General features: G+C 47.7%; 6 protein-coding genes across 6 annotated transcripts; 3 read left to right on the top strand and 3 right to left on the bottom strand.

The window, feature by feature from the left end:
• Nucleotides 1-1,748: 1,748 nt before the first annotated feature.
• Nucleotides 1,749-4,103, top strand: GIQ15_00357 (uncharacterized protein; the record flags this gene model as incomplete). Its single annotated transcript, XM_033547774.1, has 4 exons — nt 1,749-1,811; nt 1,875-1,976; nt 2,066-3,874; nt 3,921-4,103. 4 exons carry the CDS (start codon nt 1,749-1,751, stop codon nt 4,101-4,103), a joined length of 2,157 nt encoding a protein of 718 aa, XP_033408725.1.
• A 611-nt stretch (nt 4,104-4,714) lies between these two features.
• On the bottom strand, nt 4,715-7,258 carry GIQ15_00356 (uncharacterized protein; the record flags this gene model as incomplete). Its single annotated transcript, XM_033547773.1, has 1 exon — nt 4,715-7,258. The coding sequence occupies one exon, from the start codon at nt 7,256-7,258 to the stop codon at nt 4,715-4,717; it is 2,544 nt and encodes an 847-aa protein (XP_033408724.1).
• Nucleotides 7,259-11,342: 4,084 nt separating this feature from the next.
• Nucleotides 11,343-12,797, top strand: GIQ15_00355 (chitin binding protein; the record flags this gene model as incomplete). Its single annotated transcript, XM_033547772.1, has 1 exon — nt 11,343-12,797. The coding sequence occupies one exon, from the start codon at nt 11,343-11,345 to the stop codon at nt 12,795-12,797; it is 1,455 nt and encodes a 484-aa protein (XP_033408723.1).
• Nucleotides 12,798-13,292: 495 nt separating this feature from the next.
• On the bottom strand, nt 13,293-14,579 carry GIQ15_00354 (uncharacterized protein; the record flags this gene model as incomplete). Its single annotated transcript, XM_033547771.1, has 1 exon — nt 13,293-14,579. One exon carries the CDS (start codon nt 14,577-14,579, stop codon nt 13,293-13,295), a length of 1,287 nt encoding a protein of 428 aa, XP_033408722.1.
• Nucleotides 14,580-15,525: 946 nt separating this feature from the next.
• Nucleotides 15,526-16,785, top strand: GIQ15_00353 (uncharacterized protein; the record flags this gene model as incomplete). The annotated part of the gene is made up of 1 exon (XM_033547770.1): nt 15,526-16,785. One exon carries the CDS (start codon nt 15,526-15,528, stop codon nt 16,783-16,785), a length of 1,260 nt encoding a protein of 419 aa, XP_033408721.1.
• A 592-nt stretch (nt 16,786-17,377) lies between these two features.
• GIQ15_00352 (vacuolar protein sorting protein VPS11) lies at nt 17,378-21,857 on the bottom strand (the record flags this gene model as incomplete). The annotated part of the gene is made up of 10 exons (XM_033547769.1): nt 17,378-17,752; nt 17,824-18,222; nt 18,275-18,778; nt 18,839-19,174; nt 19,233-19,466; nt 19,524-20,156; nt 20,220-20,516; nt 20,608-20,679; nt 20,746-20,827; nt 21,109-21,857. The coding sequence occupies 10 exons, from the start codon at nt 21,855-21,857 to the stop codon at nt 17,378-17,380; spliced, it is 3,681 nt and encodes a 1,226-aa protein (XP_033408720.1).
• Between the last annotated feature and the right edge of the window lie 187 nt (nt 21,858-22,044).

Genomic DNA, 22,044 nt, shown 5'->3' with positions numbered 1-22,044 from the left:
GTAATCCCTTCTGGCGCTCTCCACAAAGCTAATTTCTGTTTGAGCCTCAAAGCGCTGCGAATAACATGAAGACATTGCGCTGGTATTCGGATTCGGAAGATGTCGATGCCAGAACAGCTGATGCAGGAGATGGTGGTAAGGGCAAAAATACACTTGACAAAGCCTGGTCGGTCAACAAATGTCCCCCGGTCTCATACAAAACAGCCGTACCTTCTTCGAGGAGGCGCAGAAGTAGCTGGATGGTTCGTGTAAGAGCTGGATCAGCCCATTCTGTACATCATTCTCTCTGTATAATTCGTGTCTGGCAGATAGTTATACGGTTGGATCGCTGCCAAGCTGCACGTCTTCCCAAGGAAAATCGATTAGGCTGGGGCGATGACAATATCTTTCACATCATGTTGAGCAAGGTGACAGATGCCTCACATCAAGTCATGATCCTTCTAAGATGAAGCTTCTATATAAAGAGCGTGATAACACCTGGTTTGATTATAACCCGGACTACGGAAGTAGCAACTAAAATGTTAGCTTCGATTGATCCTTTGTAGCTATTAGATGATATAACGTACTGGCATCCGTCCTTCATGGGATTCTCGATGAGTTTGGCGGTTCAGCCATTGGTGTTGGAATGTCTATCACCTTTCCTAGGAATAATGTGGGTAGATCCTGGCATTTCTCGATGACATACACCACCCAGTTAGGACGACTGAAAGAAATCCAGGAGGTCTAGTGAACTTGACGGCTTCGTTTGCTGTTGGGACCGTTGTTTTCCTGCTGCTAGACTGGCGAGCAGGCCTTGCTGCTTTCTCGTTTTTGCTCGCTTTTTGCTACCGGTGTTCTCAGAGCTCGTTTTGGGAGACCTAGCAGTAACTCCCAGCTTCTGGGCCATCCCGGCATCTGAAGGTGCTGATGATGGATGGTGAGTAGCTAGTGGCATCACTGATGGAACAACGGGTGTGCCTTTCCTCTTTCCTGGTACAGGCCTCGTAGATCTCGGGAGATGCTGCGTCACCTCGTGTTTACATCGCATGCATTCGTATACAATACTTCTCTGCATCGATGGAGACTTGGATATAGCTCCGTGTTGCGGTTTACCCCTAGGACGTGGGGATTTGGGCTGTGACTGAGATTTTGTGAAGACCTTACTATTCACGCCTGGAATTCGAATGCTTCCGCATGCAGGACAGGCTTCTACCTGTCCTCTAGCTGTTAGACGGGAGGACTGGTCGAGTAACATGTTATTATGTACCGTCATCAGATGGGCTGACGTCGACGGGCTCTGTAGGCTTAGGAAATGGGCAGAACTCTTCAAGAAGCCCAGCCTTGTAGAAGACGGTTGGGCCATATTGATTGCGGAGTCAACTCCTGAATCGGCTCATCTTTGTATCTATAAAACAGGATGGGAGGTTGTGTAGATGTCTTTTTGAATGGTTGAAAATATATAAAAGTGGCTGAGAGGAAAAAAAAGGTTTCGGCCCTGCAGTTCCCAAAGAGGAAAAAACAACACCTTACTTCACTTTGACCAGCAAACAAACAGAAAAAAACGTGAAGACTTATCAAAAGGACGCGCCACCTGGCATACCCTTTTCCCTGTTACTTTCACTCTCTTTGTTTCACTTTTTTTCTTCCTCGACCGCGTTTTCTTCTGTTTTTTCACATCTTCTTCCCTGCAAATAGTGAAGCCTCTAACAGACTTTCAGTGCTCTTTCCCTGTAACTTGATATGCTATATTATAGCAAGATACCACAAAAATGACAGAGACAACAGAGACAACAGAGACGCGTCAGTCTTTGAGACTGGCTGTTGAGGGTTGTGTATGTTCTACTGTCGATACATCCAGCTTATTTTGTATGGGATACTAACAAGCTATCGTATAGGGACATGGAAAGTTACATGATATCTACGCTGCTGTTAAAGGGTCAGCAGAATCGCGAGGCTGGGATGGAGTTGACTTGTTGATCATTGGAGGCGATTTTCAAGTGAGACCCTGCCTACGCGTTCATAAAATGCATGCCTCTGCCCATGGGTTATATTGCAACATCATACTTACTGGTCTTCTCCTTTATAGGCCGTGAGAAATTCCAATGATCTCTCTTGCATGGCGGTCTCAACTAAGTATAGGGCCATTGGGGATTTTCATGAGTACTACAGCGGTGCCCGCGTTGCACCGTACCTGACTGTGTTTGTGGGCGGCAACCACGAAGCCAGCAGCCATATGTTCGAGCTCCATTACGGCGGTTGGGTTGCTCCAAACATATATTACCTGGGTGCGGCCAACGTGATTCGTTATGGGCCATTTCGAATCGCCGGAATGTCCGGTATTTGGAAAGGATATGACTACCATAGACCTCACTACGAAAGGATCCCTTACGATGGTGATACCCTACGATCCGCCTACCATGTTAGGGAGGTCGATGTTCGCAAATTACTCCAGATCCGTACTCAAGTTGACATTGGAGTTAGCCACGATTGGCCTCAGGGTATTGAATGGGCTGGGGACTACAATCGTCTGTTCAACAGCAAATCGCACTTTATCGAGGACGCAGAATCGGGGAGGTTAGGCAATGTTGCTGCAAAACAAGTCCTTGATAGACTCCGGCCCAGTAACTGGTTCTCTGCTCATTTACACTGCAAATACACCGCCACGGTGCACCATGAGGGGTACGAACCTCCACAATCAGTACCTCAATTCAATAACCCCAGTGAAAATTACCCCAAACCAACTAGCGGCGGGTACAAACAGACTGGTGACACCGAAATTGAAAAGGCCTATAATTCGGGTCATCCCAAAGGAGCCTCTGGACCCAACGCGGCTCAGACACAACAACTCCCAAGTGATGATGGCGCGAAGAAGAACGCGTGGCGTGATTTTCACAATGTTGCAGCTCTGACAGAACAGGAAGAACAGGATTTGTTCATGAAAGAAGTGGAGAAGTATCATAAAAAAGTTGAGGTTGGCAGCATTAACCCCGGAAGCGACGTTACATATCAACTGAAATGGAAAAAAGTAGGCGTCGATGATGGTACGGGTCGTGAAGTTCAAGACGTTATCACGACTTCGGTTGACACTGCTGTCGACAAGGCCATCGAGGAGCCCACAGTTCACGTGAAAAATGATGATGAAATTAACTTGGACATGGAGGACGAATCAGAGACCGAGAGTCCAAATGCTAGCACGATTCGCGTCGAGCTGAACAAACAGCCTACATCAGTGAAGAATGCAGATGAAATGAATACTGATGTAAAGGATGCAGATAAAGCTCCCGAGGGTTCGGAGGCTGCACCAAACGAGTTGCATACAGGAAATGTTGAGAATCAAGAAGAGAAAAAGAAGGAAGATAAATATCTCGATTCCGTGCCCCAGGATATACGCAACCAATTACCTGCCAGTTTTGCTAAAGCTCCAACTGTCCCAGCTATTCCAAGGGCCAAACCAATCGTGGAATCCATACTTCCCCCTGGAATCACAAACACTACTACCGAGTTTGTGGCACTGGATAAGTGCGAAGGCCGACGCCACTTCTTACATCTTACGGAACTCCAATCGATTTCAGAGAGTGATGAAGCAGACACCCAGGTTCCTTATCAGTTGAAATATGACAAAGAATGGCTTGCTATCACCCGTGCCTTGCATCCAGGTTTTACTGTTGGCGATAGATCTGCCCCTGTGCCCTCAAACAAGGGTGACGGCGGTTATAAGCCTGAAATTACGGCTGCGGCCGAGTGGGTTGAGGAAAATATTGTCAAAGCTGGAAAGATGGCTATTCCACATAATTTTACAATCACTGCTCCAGTTTACGACCCGTCTGTGCCTATCCATACCAATGAACAGCCTCCGGAATACCCTAACCCACAGACCGCAGAGTTTTGCAAGCTGGTCGGTATCGAAAATATGTTTGCTATGACTGATGAGCAACGTGAAGCGCAGATGGAAGATTTGCGTAAGGCGAACGAAAAAGCTAACCAGCAAGGAGGCATATTCCAACTTGGGGGTCGACGTGGTGGACGGGGAGGGCGAGGAGGGCGAGGAGGTAGGGGCCGTGGACGTGGCGGCCGTGGAGGACGTGGTAGAGGTCGTTACTGAGGTAGATGCTGCTAAGACATGATGCCTTACAGCCTGGCTTTGGGGAAATAATAGGTTCCTGGCGATTCTAGGATCGACGGGGGCTTGTTGATTCTTCTACGTTTGTACCAAGGGACCATCTCATCCCGCTTTGCCAACTTGAAACCTCACTTCGTGCGTCGAACCGTATCGATCGTTGTCACAACCTGCCTGCAATTGTTTTATTTGTCCACTTTTTGATAATCAAAGGTCTGCACAAGCGTGATAACCGCCTATCGCGTTTTTAGACCTCCTCCACATGCCCAAATTTTCTCGTTGATTCTTTGTCCCTCCGGCTGCCATTGGCAGAAACGACTATCATGACCTACATCTGACACGACTGAGATGTTTATGGAACGACATCATATGTGTTTTTGAGGTGGATGCGTCATCCCATTGTATTTTAACTAAATTGAATGAGATGGATATCATATTTGTTAGTGTTGCAGTGCATTTCTTGGGGAGAGGGCCATCAGTCAAAAATCTAGATGGACTGGTTTACTATCTGTGTAGGGTAGACTAGCTATCCTTATCAAAGTAGACTAAAATAAGTATTTGTTCTAGGGGAAGACATTTAGCTACATATATAACCCCAAAGCCATTTTTTCGTTGCCACTATTCAATTTCCTCGATTCGAGGATGCCCTCTCTTATTTAAAGAGTCACTTGGTGACCCAGAAAGCGGCTCGATATCCAACCCGGCTAACCTATCTCCCAGCTCAAATCGGGGTTGGGTATTAGCACCAATACCACGTAGGATCGATTTTTCAGTCCATGCTTCTAAGCTTTCGACCAATACCCGTATATGTCCGCGAACAATCGTGTCAGTTTCTTTGCTTTCCACGAAAACCAAAACGCGAAGGATGTCAGGAATATTGCCAATAGCAGTATTAGCAGTATCAATCAGCGAGCCATGGCTGGAAGAATGCGAGAAAGTGAAACCTGGGTTATTGCCCGATTCGATGGCTTGGTCTAATGAGGTTATAAGATCAAGGAGAAGCACAGCCGCGGCGCGACGTATAATAGCATTTTCAGGCCCAGGCTCCAAAGTAAGCGTGGAAAGCGCCATATCAACAGATGCTGACGCGATCCGCTGGCCTAAACCCGAAAGATTCGTTTGAATGGCAGATGCGAGGATAGATATTGCTGAAGTACGAACACGGAGGTCATCTGGATTTTCGTCGGAAACGGCTCCAGCCGCCCAGGCCTGGAGAATTTTCTTCGAGTAGGCTGATTTGACTGGATCTTCCGACTCTGAGTCTGTCTGCTCGTCCATTTGATTCATTAAATCTGCGGCTTCAACCCCTAAGTCTTCGATGTCACTGGCTTCATCTTCTTCTATCCGTTGCCTTTCGATCTCAGCCTTCCTCTTATCGTTAGCTTTTGGTTTTGTCCCTCGTCTCCCAGCCACTGATACCATCGTATCTCCTAAAACTTTGGCAGTGTCGCCCACCAAAGCATCACCTAGCTCTTGTACGGTCCGGAGAAGAGCCTCGCCAATTCTAAGCCTCTCATCCAATGTGGCTTCTTCATTGTTGTCCCTGTATCTCTCGGCAAGAGTGCTTATAACTGTTCGAGGGTGTTTTGAGGCGAGTGTGCCGATAAGTTTGATCACATTCAAGTAGACAAACTCATCATTAGAATTCGCGCTATTTTTGAGTATTAAGGATAATAGTGTGGTCAGGGTTGCCGGGATATCGAGGATCGGGGATGATTTCATTACTAGCTGTGATAATAATGAAAGACCCTCGGCTTGAACTGGGGGCAAAGGGGAATTCAGGTTGTTGAGAGCATGCCGATGAGCCTCTATATCAGAGATATGCGAAGTTTTGGGAATATGTTTAGTGTGTGGTGGTAAAGACCCAGAAATAGTAAATTCAAGCAGCATACATGCCGTTGTTGCTGACTGTTTTAGTGTCGGGGGGGCTGAGAGAAGGAGATGGTCTAATTTCGATTTTATTTTTTCAAGTAAAGGGCTTATCTCTTCCGTGAGCTCAAAATCGGGGGATGTTAGGATTGTGGAGAGCAGGCTAAGTGCGGCGACCAACGACTCGGATGATTCTGTCGAGTTTGGTATTGTCCCAATGGATTCCGAACTTTCGCTTCGTTTCTCGACAATACTGCCGATCGACTGTAGTGTCGGCTTGCTGGTATCTATCCTCCTGTCCCTTATTCCTTTAAGTTGTAATTCACTATCAACAAGCTGATCGACGAGTTCCAACGTATGCTCTGGTTGACGGCATATAACATCCTTATACTGGTTGATGACTTTTTCGGTGATTTTAGCATATATAACCTTTTTTAGATCTGCTTGAATATCATCCGGAAAAATCACTAATGTTGTGGTGCCAGAACTCTCATGTTCTCCAATGAGCCAGTTACGGCTAACGAAGAGAAAAATTTCTCCAATGAGCGTTTCCCGCTGAGGGTCGAATCCTAGAAACTCTATGAGTGAGTCTATACGACCATCAATGTTTCCAACCATTTGTATAATATCAACTTGCTCCGGCTTTGTATCGTCACGCTTTGCCATAGATATCCCACCGCCCATGTCATGCTTATAACTCCATGTATCTCCGCCATCCCACATAATGTGGCTGATCAGCTTTTCAAATCTCGCCTTTTCGGAAGAGACGCTGAAAAAATTCTGTAAGAGTGTATAGGTTTGCTCTGCCCAATCATTTATTTTGTGAGACTTCGCGTACCAATGCAAACCCCAGAGTGGAAGCAGTACGGGCCCAATCAACCGTTTCAAGAGGGCGGGGTTGGGATGCAACGTGGTCAACGACGTTAGACGGTTGAGTGATAGAGATAGCTGGTGTTCATCGGCCAGAGTAGAGTTGTTCGAATTCGCACTAGCTTCCATGGTAGTTGGCAACCCGTCACGGTTAAATTTGCGTAACCACCAATGAGATGAGCGTCGGAGGTTTCCATGAAATGCGTCAAATATAGTTTTAACAAATATAGTGAAGCCGATAGTGCCCGGAGCGCCCAGAGGGCGTTTTGCCAAGATGCCATTTCCTATTATATAGGACGCTGTTTTTTTAAGGTCCATATCGTCTCCATCTAAGAGTGAGAGGAGCTTGGGTCCAACATTCATGAGAAAGTCCTCTGGAGATGACCCGTGGGGCACACAAGACAGTAGCTGAGATGACTGCATAATCGCCTGAACCGTAATAGGGGGTCCTGCGTCTTGGGAGGATGTGGGAGCCGTGGGAGCCGTGGGGGCGAATTGACAGGCGAGGAAGGTAATTATCTGGAAAACCCCGTCTTTACGAAGTGGCGTCCTTGAAAGTTGTGAAGTAACTGGGGATTTGAACCAAGAGGGAGGAGTTGGTTTCAGGAGTAATGTAAGCACTGGGAGTAGGGCTGGGGTTGGGGTACTATAACGACGTTAATGATGTATATTTGGTTTTTTAAGCAAGGCAGATAGTACTCATTGATAATTTTAATGAACATATCCCTGCACCTTTCGGTATCTAGATGAGGGATTGACTGTGAATGAAAGGCGAGCTGTGCGGTCCCTGATATTAGGTCCGATAGGAGCCTCTCTAGAATGATAGGCTGTATCGAGAGGTGACTATCTTGGAGTATTTCTCGCAATGATAGAAGTATATGGAGAAGAAGGGCTTCCCCTTGCGAAAACGGTCCTGCCCCTGACCCATCTTGTTTTGCCACGACTCCGGTGGGAAGACTAGAAATCACCCTCTTCTCCAAAGGGATTCCAACCCCAGGTGACAGAAATGGGTATATCCCCTCCAATGACAGAAGGTCAAGGAGAGCATGGAGAATCCGGCGTCGCTTCGCATCTTCAAGGCCAGTCGTCCGCTCATTCAGAGATCCTTGCGATTGGCCTGGTTGAATAAATGCTTGATGAATACCTGTTAGAAGTTCGAGACTCCGTCGTATCACCCTCTCTCTAGGAGCAGCACCGGCACCATAGCTCTCAGGTAAGCCTTTGTTTAACGACTCTACAAGTGAATGGCCGGGGTTTTTCTGGATTTCCTCTTTTGGATTATTAGCTGCATCTCAAACGTAGGGGTATGAGTTCAAGATAGCGTGCCTCTAGTTAACACTGGTCGCAGAAACGAAGCTGTAGCCTCGAAGGCTTCCTTGAGCTGCGTAGTATCTTCCATTTATTCGCAATTGTGTTGCTTATCTGTGTGTAGACTGCACTTTTGATATGTCGTCAAGAAGTTGAGCGGAAAGTGGCTATCACGTGGCTACCTAAATATGACGTCATCAAACTCTCACGTGATATCGCGATTTGACTTGCCCAAGAAAACGCGTCCTTCCAATGTTTACGTCGTCCAGTTCACCACCATATCAGTTTTCCAGTTTGGCTGGATACACCCCTCTAGCTACGCGTCTCTACAGCTCTACCTCCCATTTTTAACACTCGTCTGTCCTTCGGTGTCATTTTTTTGATCGCTTGCCTCTCGAATGACCGCTCGCTCCCAATTCACAGTTCCCGCGCTTCTCTACGAAGCATATATATGCAGCCCGACTTCCCCACAGTTTGCCCGATCCCGCCTCGCAACCGATCCCTTAAATCTAAGTCTCCGCAATAGCTTATTGTCAATACATTCTTAGAGATTGGCCGGGACGTGATCGGGGCTCAACCCCAGCCCTAATTCTGAGTTATGACTAGATGCCGTCCCTGGATGGGTCAGGGTTTCGGCAACAGTTTCGCGGTTATAGTTATCGGGTCCCTGAATACACCATTCACATCTGCTTGTCGGGTTGGGTGGAATAAAGGGGGTCTGATGTCCAGAACTTCTAACGAAGTGGTGAGCGAAGATTTACTATGCGTTTAATTTCCAGATGGAAAACGCGTCAGTCTATCTAAGCTGGACATTATACTTGGATTTCAATGAGATGACCGGTTTGATACCTGCAAGTTCTCGAAGCAACGGGAGAAGATGGGCAGGGTGCATCAGGCTGTCCCCCCTTTTTTTTGGGTATGGCCTTTGGGAGCCTTGATGTCAGGTCTTGAGAAGAATATCTTCGAAATCAGCTTTGAACACATGTTGTACCGCCCTTTTCGTTTCCTGGCATCACAAAACTTCCCCGAGAGTCAAGCATATACTTTGTTTACAGAGTCGCCTACCAACGGTTCTTCTCACTGGACTGCCTGGTTTTCGTCTGCCGGAATCAGTTTGGCCCTCTGCTCTTCCGGGCATGGTTGAGTTGTAGCAGGGTCGACCAGTATGTTCATATTGTGTCGAATCATTCAATTTGAATGGTACTCCTTCGGGAAATGCTATCAAAATATACGGCATGCTTTTTGGACTTCGGCAGGGGTTTTTTGTAACCAGTAGCGGAATGGTCGACAATATTTGTTTGGGGACTTGGGCACGATGGATAACAGATTCCATTGGATACATTCTTACTGAAACTGACAGGCTGTCCCGTATGCACCCGTACTTCCGAACCCTTCTGGGTTTGACAACCCCTCTTCCAACCCACGTCCGGGATCGTACAACCCTAGTGGTAGACGCTCGTTCACCGGTCTTGTACCACGGCAACAGCCATTGGGTATAGACTCTATCTTGAGTATCTCTCCACCGCGTTAATTTTCCCCTGATGGGTATAGCCCATAAGGTCGAAGAGCACCGGTACACGGCGCCAATGGAATTTTTTCCAAGGTGCCCACTTCCGTCTATGGAAGAGAAGCGATTTTTGCAGATATTTTTGTTCGCTTCGTGGTTCGCTCCTCCAACGCGTGGTGCTTGTTGGAGAGGAAACAAAAATTAGTCTCTGAAGACGATGCATTACACTCACGGAAACGAAATTCGAGAGCGACGGTTCGATCTAGCCCGCTAGGTTCTACAAGGCGGCGATAAATCATTGTCTCCAGTTGACGATGGCATATGGGAGGGCTAGCTATTAGACGACTAGTTGCTCCAGGGGGTATCTCGGGGTCATCGGAAACTTCTGGTACTACGTGGGCAGTATTCATTTGACCGGAAGCTTTGCCTGGGGCTGTGAACAAGTCATAATGTTACATACCATCGCTGGCGCGCTTTTTGGTTCATCAATTCCCCATGTGAGAGCTTTGTTGGATTAATTGATACTCTGTTGGACGAAACTTACAGGATTGGCCTTCATCACCCCCTTCTTCCGAAATATAATACCGTTCACGTGGCACACTGGATCTGGAGGAAGCTGAGCTGGATATTATGGGGTGCCACGGTCTGGGATTCCATGCACAGAGAGGGACCTCTCTCGAGTGAGGATCAAAGCTCCGGCTTGTCTAATCTGGCGCATGCCTAACTGTAGGGTCTCATAATCCCAGTTCTCCTACCCTGTCCCTGCTACCTGATGGTATTGTGGAGTTGGAGGCGAAGCGTTGCCTGTTTGGTTCGGTAACGCCACATTGCATCGATTTATCCTCTGGGGTAATATGATGGGCAGGAATATACCAGACTTTGGAAGGTTCCATAGACAACTTTCTCTACAGTGGGTATGGCTGGTTCGATGAAACACATTCCGCTCTTCTCTTGTAGAGGAGCGGAAACCCTTATTTTTTTTATAAGTACCCCCTTTCTGCTCTAAATGCTAATCGTATAGCTAACTATCATAATAGATATTATTACCTACGTCGTGAATTAGCCCTTAGTTCAACCAACCCTATGTTATCAGGGGGAAGCTTGGTGAGCTGGAAGGACTACCTTTATCCTCTTCATATGTAACTCATCCTATGTACATATATATATGTACCTATACTCGAAATCGGAAGTATACCTTATCCCTGGCCTTAACAAGGGACAGTCCGCAATATTTATAAGGAAAGCTCCTTCCGTCCTCTATCCACGAATCGATACGCCATCGTAGCTACCCCCGTGAACTATTATGCATCACCTCGCACTTTCCATTTTGTTATTTTCTCTTGGATATTGTTGTTGTTCTCCTGCTCGTTATATCCGCAGCGTGTTTTCCTCCCACTTCCCCTGGCCTTGTCAATCGATATTCCTCTTTTCTATATCGCCTATAAGGAATTATATACTATTTTGTTGTTGGACATTCTCGGAACTTCCCCATCGCCTACTGTTATGCGCAGGCAGCGATGTTGTGCCTACGTTATCTCATCCCGTTTGTCCTCTTTGCTGTTGTTAGCGGTGATAGAAATGATGGTCCCCAGACTTCCAACCTTCATCTGCTCCCGGTCCTAAAGCCCCCGTTCCCACTTGGGCCAGTGCCACGCCCGATGCCAGCTCCAGGAGGTTTTGTTACGAGTAACAATGTCGGCCCAGATGACCAAGAAATCCCCCTTGCAGCATGTGGACCTTATGCGGGCTCCTGTTCTGAAGGGTTGTGCTGTTCTTCGCAAGGTATGTGAAATTGCTAGACATAGTGCTATAACCTCTACGCCCAGTCTGACTCTAGTTATAGGATACTGCGGAAAGGGGCCTCTCTATTGTGCTGCTCCAGATTGTTTATTTGAATATAGCAGCGGCTGTGATGTTCACAAAACTCCTAGCGGAGAGGACACATCCGACGTTCCTCGTGATAAAATCGGAGACGTTCCATACGGCGAGGCGGCCATTTACGACTGTACCGTGCCTAACACCATTGCCCTGACATATGATGACGGACCTCACATCTATACTAAAGACTTGCTTGACATTCTAGATGCTTTTAACGCAAAGGCAACGTTTTTCGTAACCGGAATCAACTCGAATAAAGGTCCGATTGATGATCCCAATTATCCATGGGCTGACTTGATCCGCCGGATGTACAACAGTGGCCATCAAATTGCTAGCCACACCTGGTCACATCAAAATCTAGATCAGATTTCAGCTTCACATAGGAAACAACAACTTATAAAGAACGAGATGGCCCTACGGAATATACTGGGAGGGTTCCCAACTTATATGCGGCCTCCATACTCGAGCTGCTCTGCCGCATCTGGTTGTCTTGGAGAAATGGGCGAGCTAGGTTACCATGTTACTTACTTCAACCTCGACACAGACGATTATAACAACGATTCCCCGGACATGATTCAGCGCTCAAAGGATATCTTCGATTCATATGTAACCATGGGTGTCTCAGAAGGTCGCCCACTCCTCGAAATTGGGCATGATGTTCACGAGCAGACAGTCTATAACTTGACCAGTTATATGCTTCACCGGCTCGAAGATACTGGATATCGCATAGTAACCCTTGGCGAATGCCTTGGTGATCCCCCGGCGAATTGGTATCGTTGGACCGCACGGCCAGACGAACAGGGTCCTGGTCGAAAACCACCCGGAGGCGGTAAAAAATACAAACCGGTGAAGCCATCGTCGCCCGATGGAACCTGTGGCACTAGTTTTACTTGCACTGGATCCAACTTTGGCCGTTGCTGCAGTGCGTCTGGTTTCTGTGGTAACAGAGCACTTCACTGTGGAAAGGGATGCCAAAAAATTGGGGGAATCTGCTCGGAGAGTTCATTAGATGAGGGTAACAAGAAAGACGGCAACGAGAAAGGTCGACTAGACAAAGAAGATTCCAGGCATAATGCCAGCCATGCTGAAATGAATGAGAGTGGCCAGAAGGTCGAGGATAACGAATTAGAGAAAGGTGAGGATAAGAAGGCTAAGAACGGGGACGAGGAGAAAGCCGGGGGTGGCAAGACACCAGAAAATGATGAGGTTCAGAAAATTGAGGCTGAAGGGAATGCTGAAAATGAAAACCACCATGAAGAGGAAGTTTAAGAGATAACCCGTTTTTAGGCCTTTGCGAGTCTAGTTTTCCAAGTTGCTTTACTGCAGCATGGCAACTAGCCTTGTTGATAAGAGCTGGCATTTTAATAACTTGGATTAGGGCTTTAGGCCCTCATTAGTATCTTTAACTAGGGGCCATCAATTCGATAGGAGTAGTATGTGCTTTTCACCCTCAATGACTAGGTCTTAGGGTATGTATGGGATTAGCTTGGAAATAGGAAACATTATTGTAACCCAGAGTTTGGGCGTGATTGTATGAACTAGCTTTCACAAGCTACGCTTACGGTAATAGGGACAACAAGTAGTACTCTCTAAAGAGAGAGATCATTTCTCTAGTTCATTCCTCATCGAACACACGGATTGGTAAATGTAAAATAAACGCCGGGTATACACTCATCGAGAAAATATATGGGGTATCAATATAAATTAAGTAATATAGAAGCCACAATACCTTGCGCGGCTGATAACGAAATAGGACAGGTTACATCATTTTCTGACGATTTTGAGTAAAGGTGCGATTCTCGCTTTTCGGCTTAGCCCAACACGATAGGCAACCTTAGTAGTGATGGTGATAGGACTGTGTTTGTCTGGTCCTTTGCTAACCTGTTTCTTTGGGGTCTCGATAGGTTTGGCAGGTTTTGGTTCTTCGCCAGCATTATCACCAGGGCTTTTGGCATCTGTGTGAAGACTATGAGAGTCGACGTTAGGTTCGGGCGTTCGATGTTTCACCGCGTCTTGCTCAGGTATAATCGAAGGCTGAGGCGAAGTGGGAAGAGCACTCTGAGGTTCACCCTCGATGGCTGCATTTGACATTGACTCTTCTGCATTCTGTGACGTTTCCTTGGCTGAAAAATCCTCCTGGCCTGTCATTTTCCGTTTCCTTCCCCGCTTTTTTGGTGCCGGGTTGGCTGGCTGGTCTGGCTTATGAGCGGTCTCTTTTAATATTGGAGGTTGTACTTCTGTTTTTGGAGCTATCGCAGTGACGGGATTAATGTTGTTTTGGGCGGTAGCACCGGTGTTGAATATATCATCAGTATCCTTTAGGCTAAGAATATCCTCGGACGCGTCTGTATCGTCTATGATAGCGGGAGTAGATTTCTTCTCATCTATCCAAATGACGTCGTCCTCGACATCAGACTCTACTGTCTTCCTCACAACTGCAGAAGTGGTCTTTCCTCGTTTTACTTTCTTTTTTTGGCTCTTTTTCGCGCGTTTCGGGGGTCGTTCGGGTCGTTCGGGGGGTTTGATTGGGTCAATCGGTTGAGGCGAGAGCTCTTTTGGATAGTTATTGTGATTTGTAGATTCGATACAGTGTGCTCTTTCATCCTCCTGTGGCACATCCTCATGACTTTGGGGGGCATTGTAGATTTCAACTACTGCCTTGAGTTTAGGTTCGACTAACTGTGCATGTTCATTTCCATATAGTGCATTCTCATAGCTTCGAGGACCTTCATCGATGGTGGAAATTGGATCAAGGTCCGGCTCAGGGTCTTCTTCTTGCACGACCTCTAACTCGGGTTCAAATCTACCTGTCTCTGCGCATCCATCATTTTCATCAATGGTATTTTCAGCCGGCTCAATACATTGATAAGCAGATGGTGCTAAGACATGTTGGTCATCTGGGACTTCCCACAAACTCCCAGTATCAGCATAACTTGACGTGCCATCTAGGGCAGTAGAAATCGAGCCAGCGTTTGCGGCCAGGTTTGAGCGCGACGGCGGGTATCTTGGGACTGCAACCTCAAACGGGAAGGGTAATGCGAGTTCGTCCATGCTATGAGCCGATGATTGGGGTAAATATGGCTCAGGCGCGGTCAGTGTCCTCCGGACTCGAGATAGGGTCGTTGATGACATCGGCTCTGTGTCGCGAGAAGACACCGGGCCTGGCTCCATTATAGTGGCAGCTAGTGGTTGTATTATTGTTCAGTGACTATTTCATCTCAGCCGACAAGCTCTTATTCCTAAGATGATAATATCGATGATAACATCTGCATCTATAGTATCTATACTCGTAACTCGACTTTGAGGTCGCGTCGTTGGAAGACGCGGTGTCACGTGGTCTGATCTCTCTTCCAACCTCAGAAGGGCCGAAAAACATCCCGACATATAAATAAGTTGACGATGAGTCTGTTCATCCTTCTAAACCCCTGACCAGCCCGCTATACCGGTCCTGATATTAATATTGACACAGCTGCTAACTATGTCCGTGATATCCGCAATGTCCGAGAGACTGCTTCCATACAGGCTGAGCCAATCGGCGCATCTACAGCCGGCTTGCAAACGTCACAGCTCGATACGTTCTTTTTGAGCTGAGAGAACCTCTTCTTGCGTTATGACTGCTATTTTAATAAGACGGTGTGCTTATCAGGAACGACTTATTCCGTACACCGTACATGAAGAGAAGCGAAATGTGAGATATGGCTTCGTGCTTTGTACCACTTCTAACTGTCGGTCGGCCGATGGGCTGAGATGCGCGCCCTGTAAGCCGTAGATCAGGCTCCTGCCGGAGATAACTACTCCGTATATTGACCCATGTTACGTGATTTTCTGTCTATTTAAGAAGCGGCGGCGACCGTCCTGCTGGGTGTTCATCGAACTTCTCATCGATCGTTTTGTGACTGTTACTCTATCCAGTCCTGTTACCCAATTCGTTTGACCTCCAAATACCCAAGGGCCCAAGAGCCCAAGAGCCTATAGCAGACAGGCTGGTTACAGCAATATGACCTCATTGAAGGTCCTCATATGCGGTGGAGGCTGCGCTGGGCCGGCCCTGGCCTACTGGCTAGCTAATAGCGGCCATCAAGTCACCATCGTCGAACGTTTCCCGGCGCTTAGGGCTTCGGGTGCGCAGATCGATCTTCGGGCCCAAGCAATCGAGGCTGTCAGGCGCATGGGGCTGCTTGAAGCCGTCCGCAGCAAGACTGTCGACGAGATAGGCGTATCGTTCGTTGACTCCCAGAACAACGTGAAGGGGACCATTCTTGCCAACAAGTCTGGCAAGGGTGCGCAATCCCTAACGTCCGAGTACGAAATTATGCGTGGGGACCTTGTCCGTATATTCTATGATGCAACAAAGGATAACGTGAACTATATCTTCGGCAAATCTGTCGATCGCTTTGAACAGGACGAAAAGGAGGTGGTCGTCCATTTCTCTGACGGATCTACCGACAAGTTCGATCTCCTAGTCGGGGCAGATGGCCAGGGATCACGTATCCGGAAAGCTATTCTGCCACCCGGCTCTCCGGATCTCTACTGGCGGATAGGGGTGCTTATTGCTTACTGGTTTGTCCCCCGAATAGAGACAGACAACAATATCGGTAGCGCATATCACAGCCCCGGTGGACGAGCTATATTTCGCAGAAGCCATAACCCTACCGAGTCTCAAGTGTACCTTATGCTCCACAATCATTCGGAAGATTTGTGGAGTATTCCTAAAGCCCCAATCGAGCAACAAAAAGAGTTTTGGACCCAACGATTCCGCGATGCAGGGTGGCAGGCCAGACGATTTCTAGAAGGCTTGAAGACCGCGGATACTTTTTACTGCGAGGAAGCCCTTCAGGTCCGCACAGATACATGGCATAAAGGTCGTGTTGTTCTGGTGGGAGATGCCGGATACTGTCCGTCCCCATTCTCTGGGTTAGGGACAACTGTAGGTCTTGTTGGCGCCTACGTCTTGGCTGGTGAGATCAACCGAAACGTCAACGATCTACCTCAGGCCTTTGCAACCTACGACAAGACATTACGACCATTCGTTGAGAAAGCTCAGGAGGTAAATCGAACTTTTGTGCAGTGGTACCTTCCTCAGACGCGATGGGGAGTTGCTCTTTTCCATCTTGTTATAGGAATACTGTGCTTCCTCCGCATCCCGGATCTTGTTTCGAGGTTTTCAAAAGAGGACGCGCACGGCTGGAAGTTACCAGATTATCCAGAGTTATCGACAGGACGTGATCAGAAACCAATGGAAAGTGCGAAAGTATAGGAAAGCGAACGATGATAGGACATCATTCAATTTAACGACGATGGCACAAGGTTGCCATATAACATCCAAATGCTCACGTTTACACGGAGAACGCTTCGTGTGAGCTTGGAGTTTTAACACTCTCCCCTATTACGCTCTCTACTCCATCTTTTCGTCACGTTCTTGTGGCTTGCACATACCGCCTACTTTATAGGCAAGTATGAGATGGTACCCAATGTCACCCTTTCATCATTTATTGCTTGAGGGGCATCTCAGTTCTGGCCTATCTAACGGCCGTTGTGTATAAATATATTAGAGTTGCATGTACTATATAGAAGCTTGGGTTATCATCAGCATTGGAAGCATAAAATTTGATTCAACTACCTCGAAAGTTTGGCGAAGATAGTTTATAATACTGGGTAAGATAGTATCCCACGGGTAAATAATTGTATGGGGGCTCAGAATCCTCACTTTCTGAATCCGCTAGCCTATGAAGAACGGATGGAAGTAAAGTCAGAATAGTACTCTTAGAAATAGCTATTAAATTTATAAGGGTATCTAAATCCGTTCAGTTCATGAAATCCACATAGCGCCGGGCAGTATTATGACCCATTTACTCGGTATTATTAGGCTTCATCACTCCTCTACCAAAGAACTCGCTGACAAGTCCAAACCGATCCTTACTACGCTGTAGCTCAGAGCGGAACAGCTCATGTTGACTAGACGCTTTGATTTGTCTCTCACGGATCGCCTTAAGCGTAGAGTTTTGTGGGGCACAAAGAGGGCATTCTGCATCCTCGTCAACTGTATTTAGGCATCGTTGGTGGAATGAGTGTTTGCAGAGGAAATGGACCGTAGGAAGGTCAAGATTGCCTCCGCAGGAGGAGCAGCGGCGAGCTTGGAAGACTGTCGGTTTGGAGCCAAGTTCTTCCATCTGTTGTCTTTTGGACTCAGTTTCCTTAGCATAACTGGATATTAAGCGACGATTCTGTGTGAAACTCAGATTAGTCTTGCACTATTATAGTAGGGTATTGGATGAATAGGTGATAGGGTGTTTACATTCGAAATTTCCTTCCTTTCCCTTTCGATGTTGTCGCTTAGGTACTTATTAATCATCCCCATAGTTACAACAGAGTTGTTGCTGAATGCCTGTATCACCTGTAAGGGGGCCATCAATCCATCCCGGTCGATGGTCTTAAGAACGGCATCCATTTCGCTGCCGGCTTCTTCTAGAATTTTAGGGCTGGATGCAAAATATGTCAAGGCATCGATGTATAGTCGCGGTTCTTCAGGTCCGTATTTCTTTAGAGCCTTTATCACACCTTGAGTATCCTTGGCGGAAATATATGATCGCAAAATGTCGGCTCTAAGGCCCTCCTTTTCTCGAACCAAGGTTGTTCCTTCGTGGAAATTTGATAGATCGGAGAGAAGGAGAACATTCGACGCAGAGACAGGAATCTATAAGATGTTAACGATGCTCAAGGGGTCGGAGGCGGTAAGTGGTACTAACGTCTTTACCCTGTATTAAACTCTTTGCTTTTGCCTCCCATTCTTGCTTCTCATCAGGTACCTTCTTGCGGTTTGCTGTATCCAGATACATCTCGAATAAGGTAGTGTATAAGTCAACCCTGTCCTCCTCTTTCAACCCTTCCTGCTCAATTAGATGTTCCAAGAAGGTAATGAATTCTTCAGGGTGATCGACAAAAGAAGAAAAGGCAGTTCTGGGTTTGGGGACCTCGTAAGAGGGTGGTGTCTCATCGGCGACCTGGAGTTCTGCTCTAGCTTGGGGAGTGTTCCCGTTATCCTGCCTGGGACCTCCAATGTACGGGAGGGGTATCAGCGACGCAAGATTTTGGACTGCACCTCCCCTAGCTTGGGGTTGGTGTTCGGGAACCTGTTCTTCTTCCTTTCGTGGCTGGAATTTTCCAGAGTAATAATCGATGAATAGCCTTGTTGTTGGTTCTGGGCAGTGCTCGAGCAATACGCGGGCGTATTTCATCAGGTTCGGATATGCCTAGCTCGAAGGTTAGTGATAAAACAGCCAGGGTAATAGAACAAAATGGCTGTCGCTTACAAAATCGGGTTCAAGGCTCCAGGTGTATTGAAGGGCTTCAGAGTATTTCTTTGAGTCTTCGATCAGGATATCGACCACCATGTCACTCTCGCCATGCTTGGTAGCCAGATACGCAGCTTGTTCAAAGTATCCACCTTGGCGGCACATGGCTATTGCTGTTTCAAGGTCAAACTTCAGTTCCCCGGGGGCCCTTATAAAAGAGTCCAGTTTTTCAGTATCCTTTAACTTGGCATAGCAGTTGAGTAGTAGTGTCGTATGATCTGCCGTTGCCTTATCATGATCATGCAGCTCTTCCAGGTAGTCAATCAAATTATGGATTCGTTGTGTATCAAGGAACTGATAGCAGGTTAGGCATGTGGCTATATAAAGTAAATAAAATGGTAGGTAAACTCACTTTGCGGATAACATGGGAAGGCTCTGTGTTGTCGATTGCCCTTAGATACTGCTGCATAGCTGTATCATAATCTCCCTTTTGATATAAGAAATCGCCGTATTTTCGAAAGATGACGTTTTGTTGTAGCTTGTCGACCCCGGACTTCTGGGCAAGGTTGATAGCCAAGATATATAAATTCCTCTGGTATAATATTTCAAGTTTTTGCAGAAGCGGTTTTTCGTGATATCGATTGACCTGTCGGGATGTTTAATATGCAGATCCAAGCTATTAGTATAAAAGACGATGCCATACCTTTCCATCAAGGGTAACGACGAACAGGTCCCCCCATTCCATAAACATAAACTTAACACCTGCAGAAAGCGACTCCGAATGCCCAATGAACCTCAGATCGGATTCTAGGAGGGTCAACGTTGAGGTGTTGAAAATATCATCCACCTGGCTAGTTCCGAACCTCCTAACGGTTTCCGTTCTCGACAGGGCTGCTCTAGGCGGGCAAATTAGCGCAATATAGTCCTTGAAAACGTCGACAGAGGTTTTGGGGCTATCGAACGCGAAGCTCGGTCCGCGCCCACCTGGGCCGTATGTGTATATTGCGTCTTCCCTAGCAACTAGGATATCACCGGTATCTTGATCAAAGGCCATGCAGCCGACACCACAGCCTAGGTCTTCCAGGGCACGGGCAGGCTTTCCATCCCCCTTCCCGCCAATGACTAGTGAGAGTATGCGGCTCGTGGTAGCGATGACCAGAGAGGTCGGGCCAGATCGTTGGATCTCAAGACCAGTGATGGGCTCATCCGATTCAAACACGATCCGCTGCTCGGCTCCGCGGTCATGTATTAGGTCCCCTCGAACGAGGGTGACGGAGCCATTAGCGAAGCCTATCGCAACTTGCCAGAGGTCATCGAGGACGGCCAACGCTGAGATCTACAGCCAGACATATAAGCTCATCACCATCACCAATAATATCATAGAGGCATCATTGCATACCGGAAACTGTCTTAACTTGTTTTGAACCGATTTTGTCGACCGGCACCGTGGCCCGCCTGTCTTCTTCTCTGTTTCATTGAGGGCCCATACCTTCAAGACCGGCTCGTTGGACAAATCCTCACTGATGGTTACTAGATATGACGTCGAGGGGACCTGTTTCATATGCGTGATTGAGCTTCCATCGTATGCTTGAAAGGTACGGACGACCTTGTAGGCCCGTGACAGGATATGGACGGCGCCATCGGTGGTGCCGACAAAGAGGTTATCTGATCCGGTGCAGACGCAGCTTATATCGCTCTATCAAAGAAGGACGACGGTTTAGCAAGAGGTTGACGATGCGTATAGCTCTATCTGCAGCTCTGGCGTAGCTATGGAAGGGGTCGCATACTGTGAAGATGGAGCTGCCTTCGCCGTCGACGAACTCAACCTGCGAGACATCGAAAAAGTTGAAGGTCTTCCACTAGACGGGGGAACAGATTCTGTTAGCTTCTTCTCTTCTATCGGGGAGGTATTCACGTATACGCACCGAGGTCAAAGCCATGTCCGCTCTGTATGCGCCATGGACTGGTGCGTGGTTGGGAGTTGGGAGGTTGAGGTCATGGACACCACTAGACGTCGTCTTGGAACAGCAACATCAACGTCAACGTCAACCAGCCACATACAGCGATATCAAGTGCAACTACGGTCTACGATGAGAGATGTACGTATTTCAGGAATAATTATTTGTGCTGATGAGAGATGTATTGCCTATCTACTGCTGACTAGAAATAGATACATTCTGGTTAACGCTTTTTGCTGTTACTTTTGGAGTCCGTCCCTGAGAGAGAGATTCAGCATCTATCGACAAGTGTATCCGCCGTCAATCAGCAAGTCGGCGCCGGTCATGTACGTGCTGGCGTCACTGCAGAGGTAGACATATGCTCCCTTGAGCTCCTTTGCGTCTCCGTTGCGGCCCATCGGGATCATGGAGAGCCAGAGGTCCTGGGTCTTCTTCTCGACAAAGTCAGAGAGGCCGGTGTCGATATAGCCGGGAGAGATGCTGTTGACACGGGCAAAGTCGCGCCATTCGTTAGCCAGCGAGCGGGCCATGTGGATGCAGCCGGCCTTAGCGACGTTGTATGAGGTTTGTTCCTGGGGGAAGTTGGCGATGTGGCCGGACATGGAGGAGGTGATAACGAAGCTGCCGGTGCCGCGTTCCTTGAAGTGGGCGCCCACGGCCTTTGCGCAGTGGAATGTGCCGTTCAGATCAGTCTGGATGACCTCGTTCCAGGCCTCGACGGAGCCCTCGAGGATGCCAGAGTCGGCGGTGCGGCCGGCGTTGGCGATGAAGGCATCGATCTTGCCAAAGTCCTTGATGACAGTGTCGACGAAGTTCTTGACGTCGTTCCAGTCACCGACGTTGCACTTGTAGGCCTTGCACTTGATGCCATACTTCTCCTGCAGCTCTTTGGCGTTCTGCTCACCACCCTGTGGGCGGGAGGAGTAGGTGATGGCGACGTCTGCACCCATCTCAGCGCATCCACGGGCTGCTTCAATGCCCATACCGCGAGGGCCTGAGGCGCCGGTGACAACGACAACCTTGCCCTTGAGGCTCAGCATGTCCTTGAGACTGTCTGACTTTGGGACTGGGATAGGCATTGTGGCTGTGGGATGGCTGATTGTCTAGTAGAATAGGTAGGTATGGGTGTAGATGTGGATGTGGATGTTCAGGCAATTGTCTTCCTTGATTGTGTCGAGTTGCGAGAGAAAACGGGATATAGATACATATATATATCCGGCGGTTTGCTTCCAAGGTCGAAGCTGCCCCTCCCCCGCCAAGCGAGCA

Source organism: Arthroderma uncinatum (genome assembly GCF_011692745.1).
Source record: "Arthroderma uncinatum strain CBS 119779 chromosome Unknown scaffold1, whole genome shotgun sequence".
Taxonomy (NCBI): domain Eukaryota; kingdom Fungi; phylum Ascomycota; class Eurotiomycetes; order Onygenales; family Arthrodermataceae; genus Arthroderma; species Arthroderma uncinatum.
Note: the sequence above shows the minus strand (reverse complement) of the source record. Positions and strands in the feature narration are given on the sequence as shown.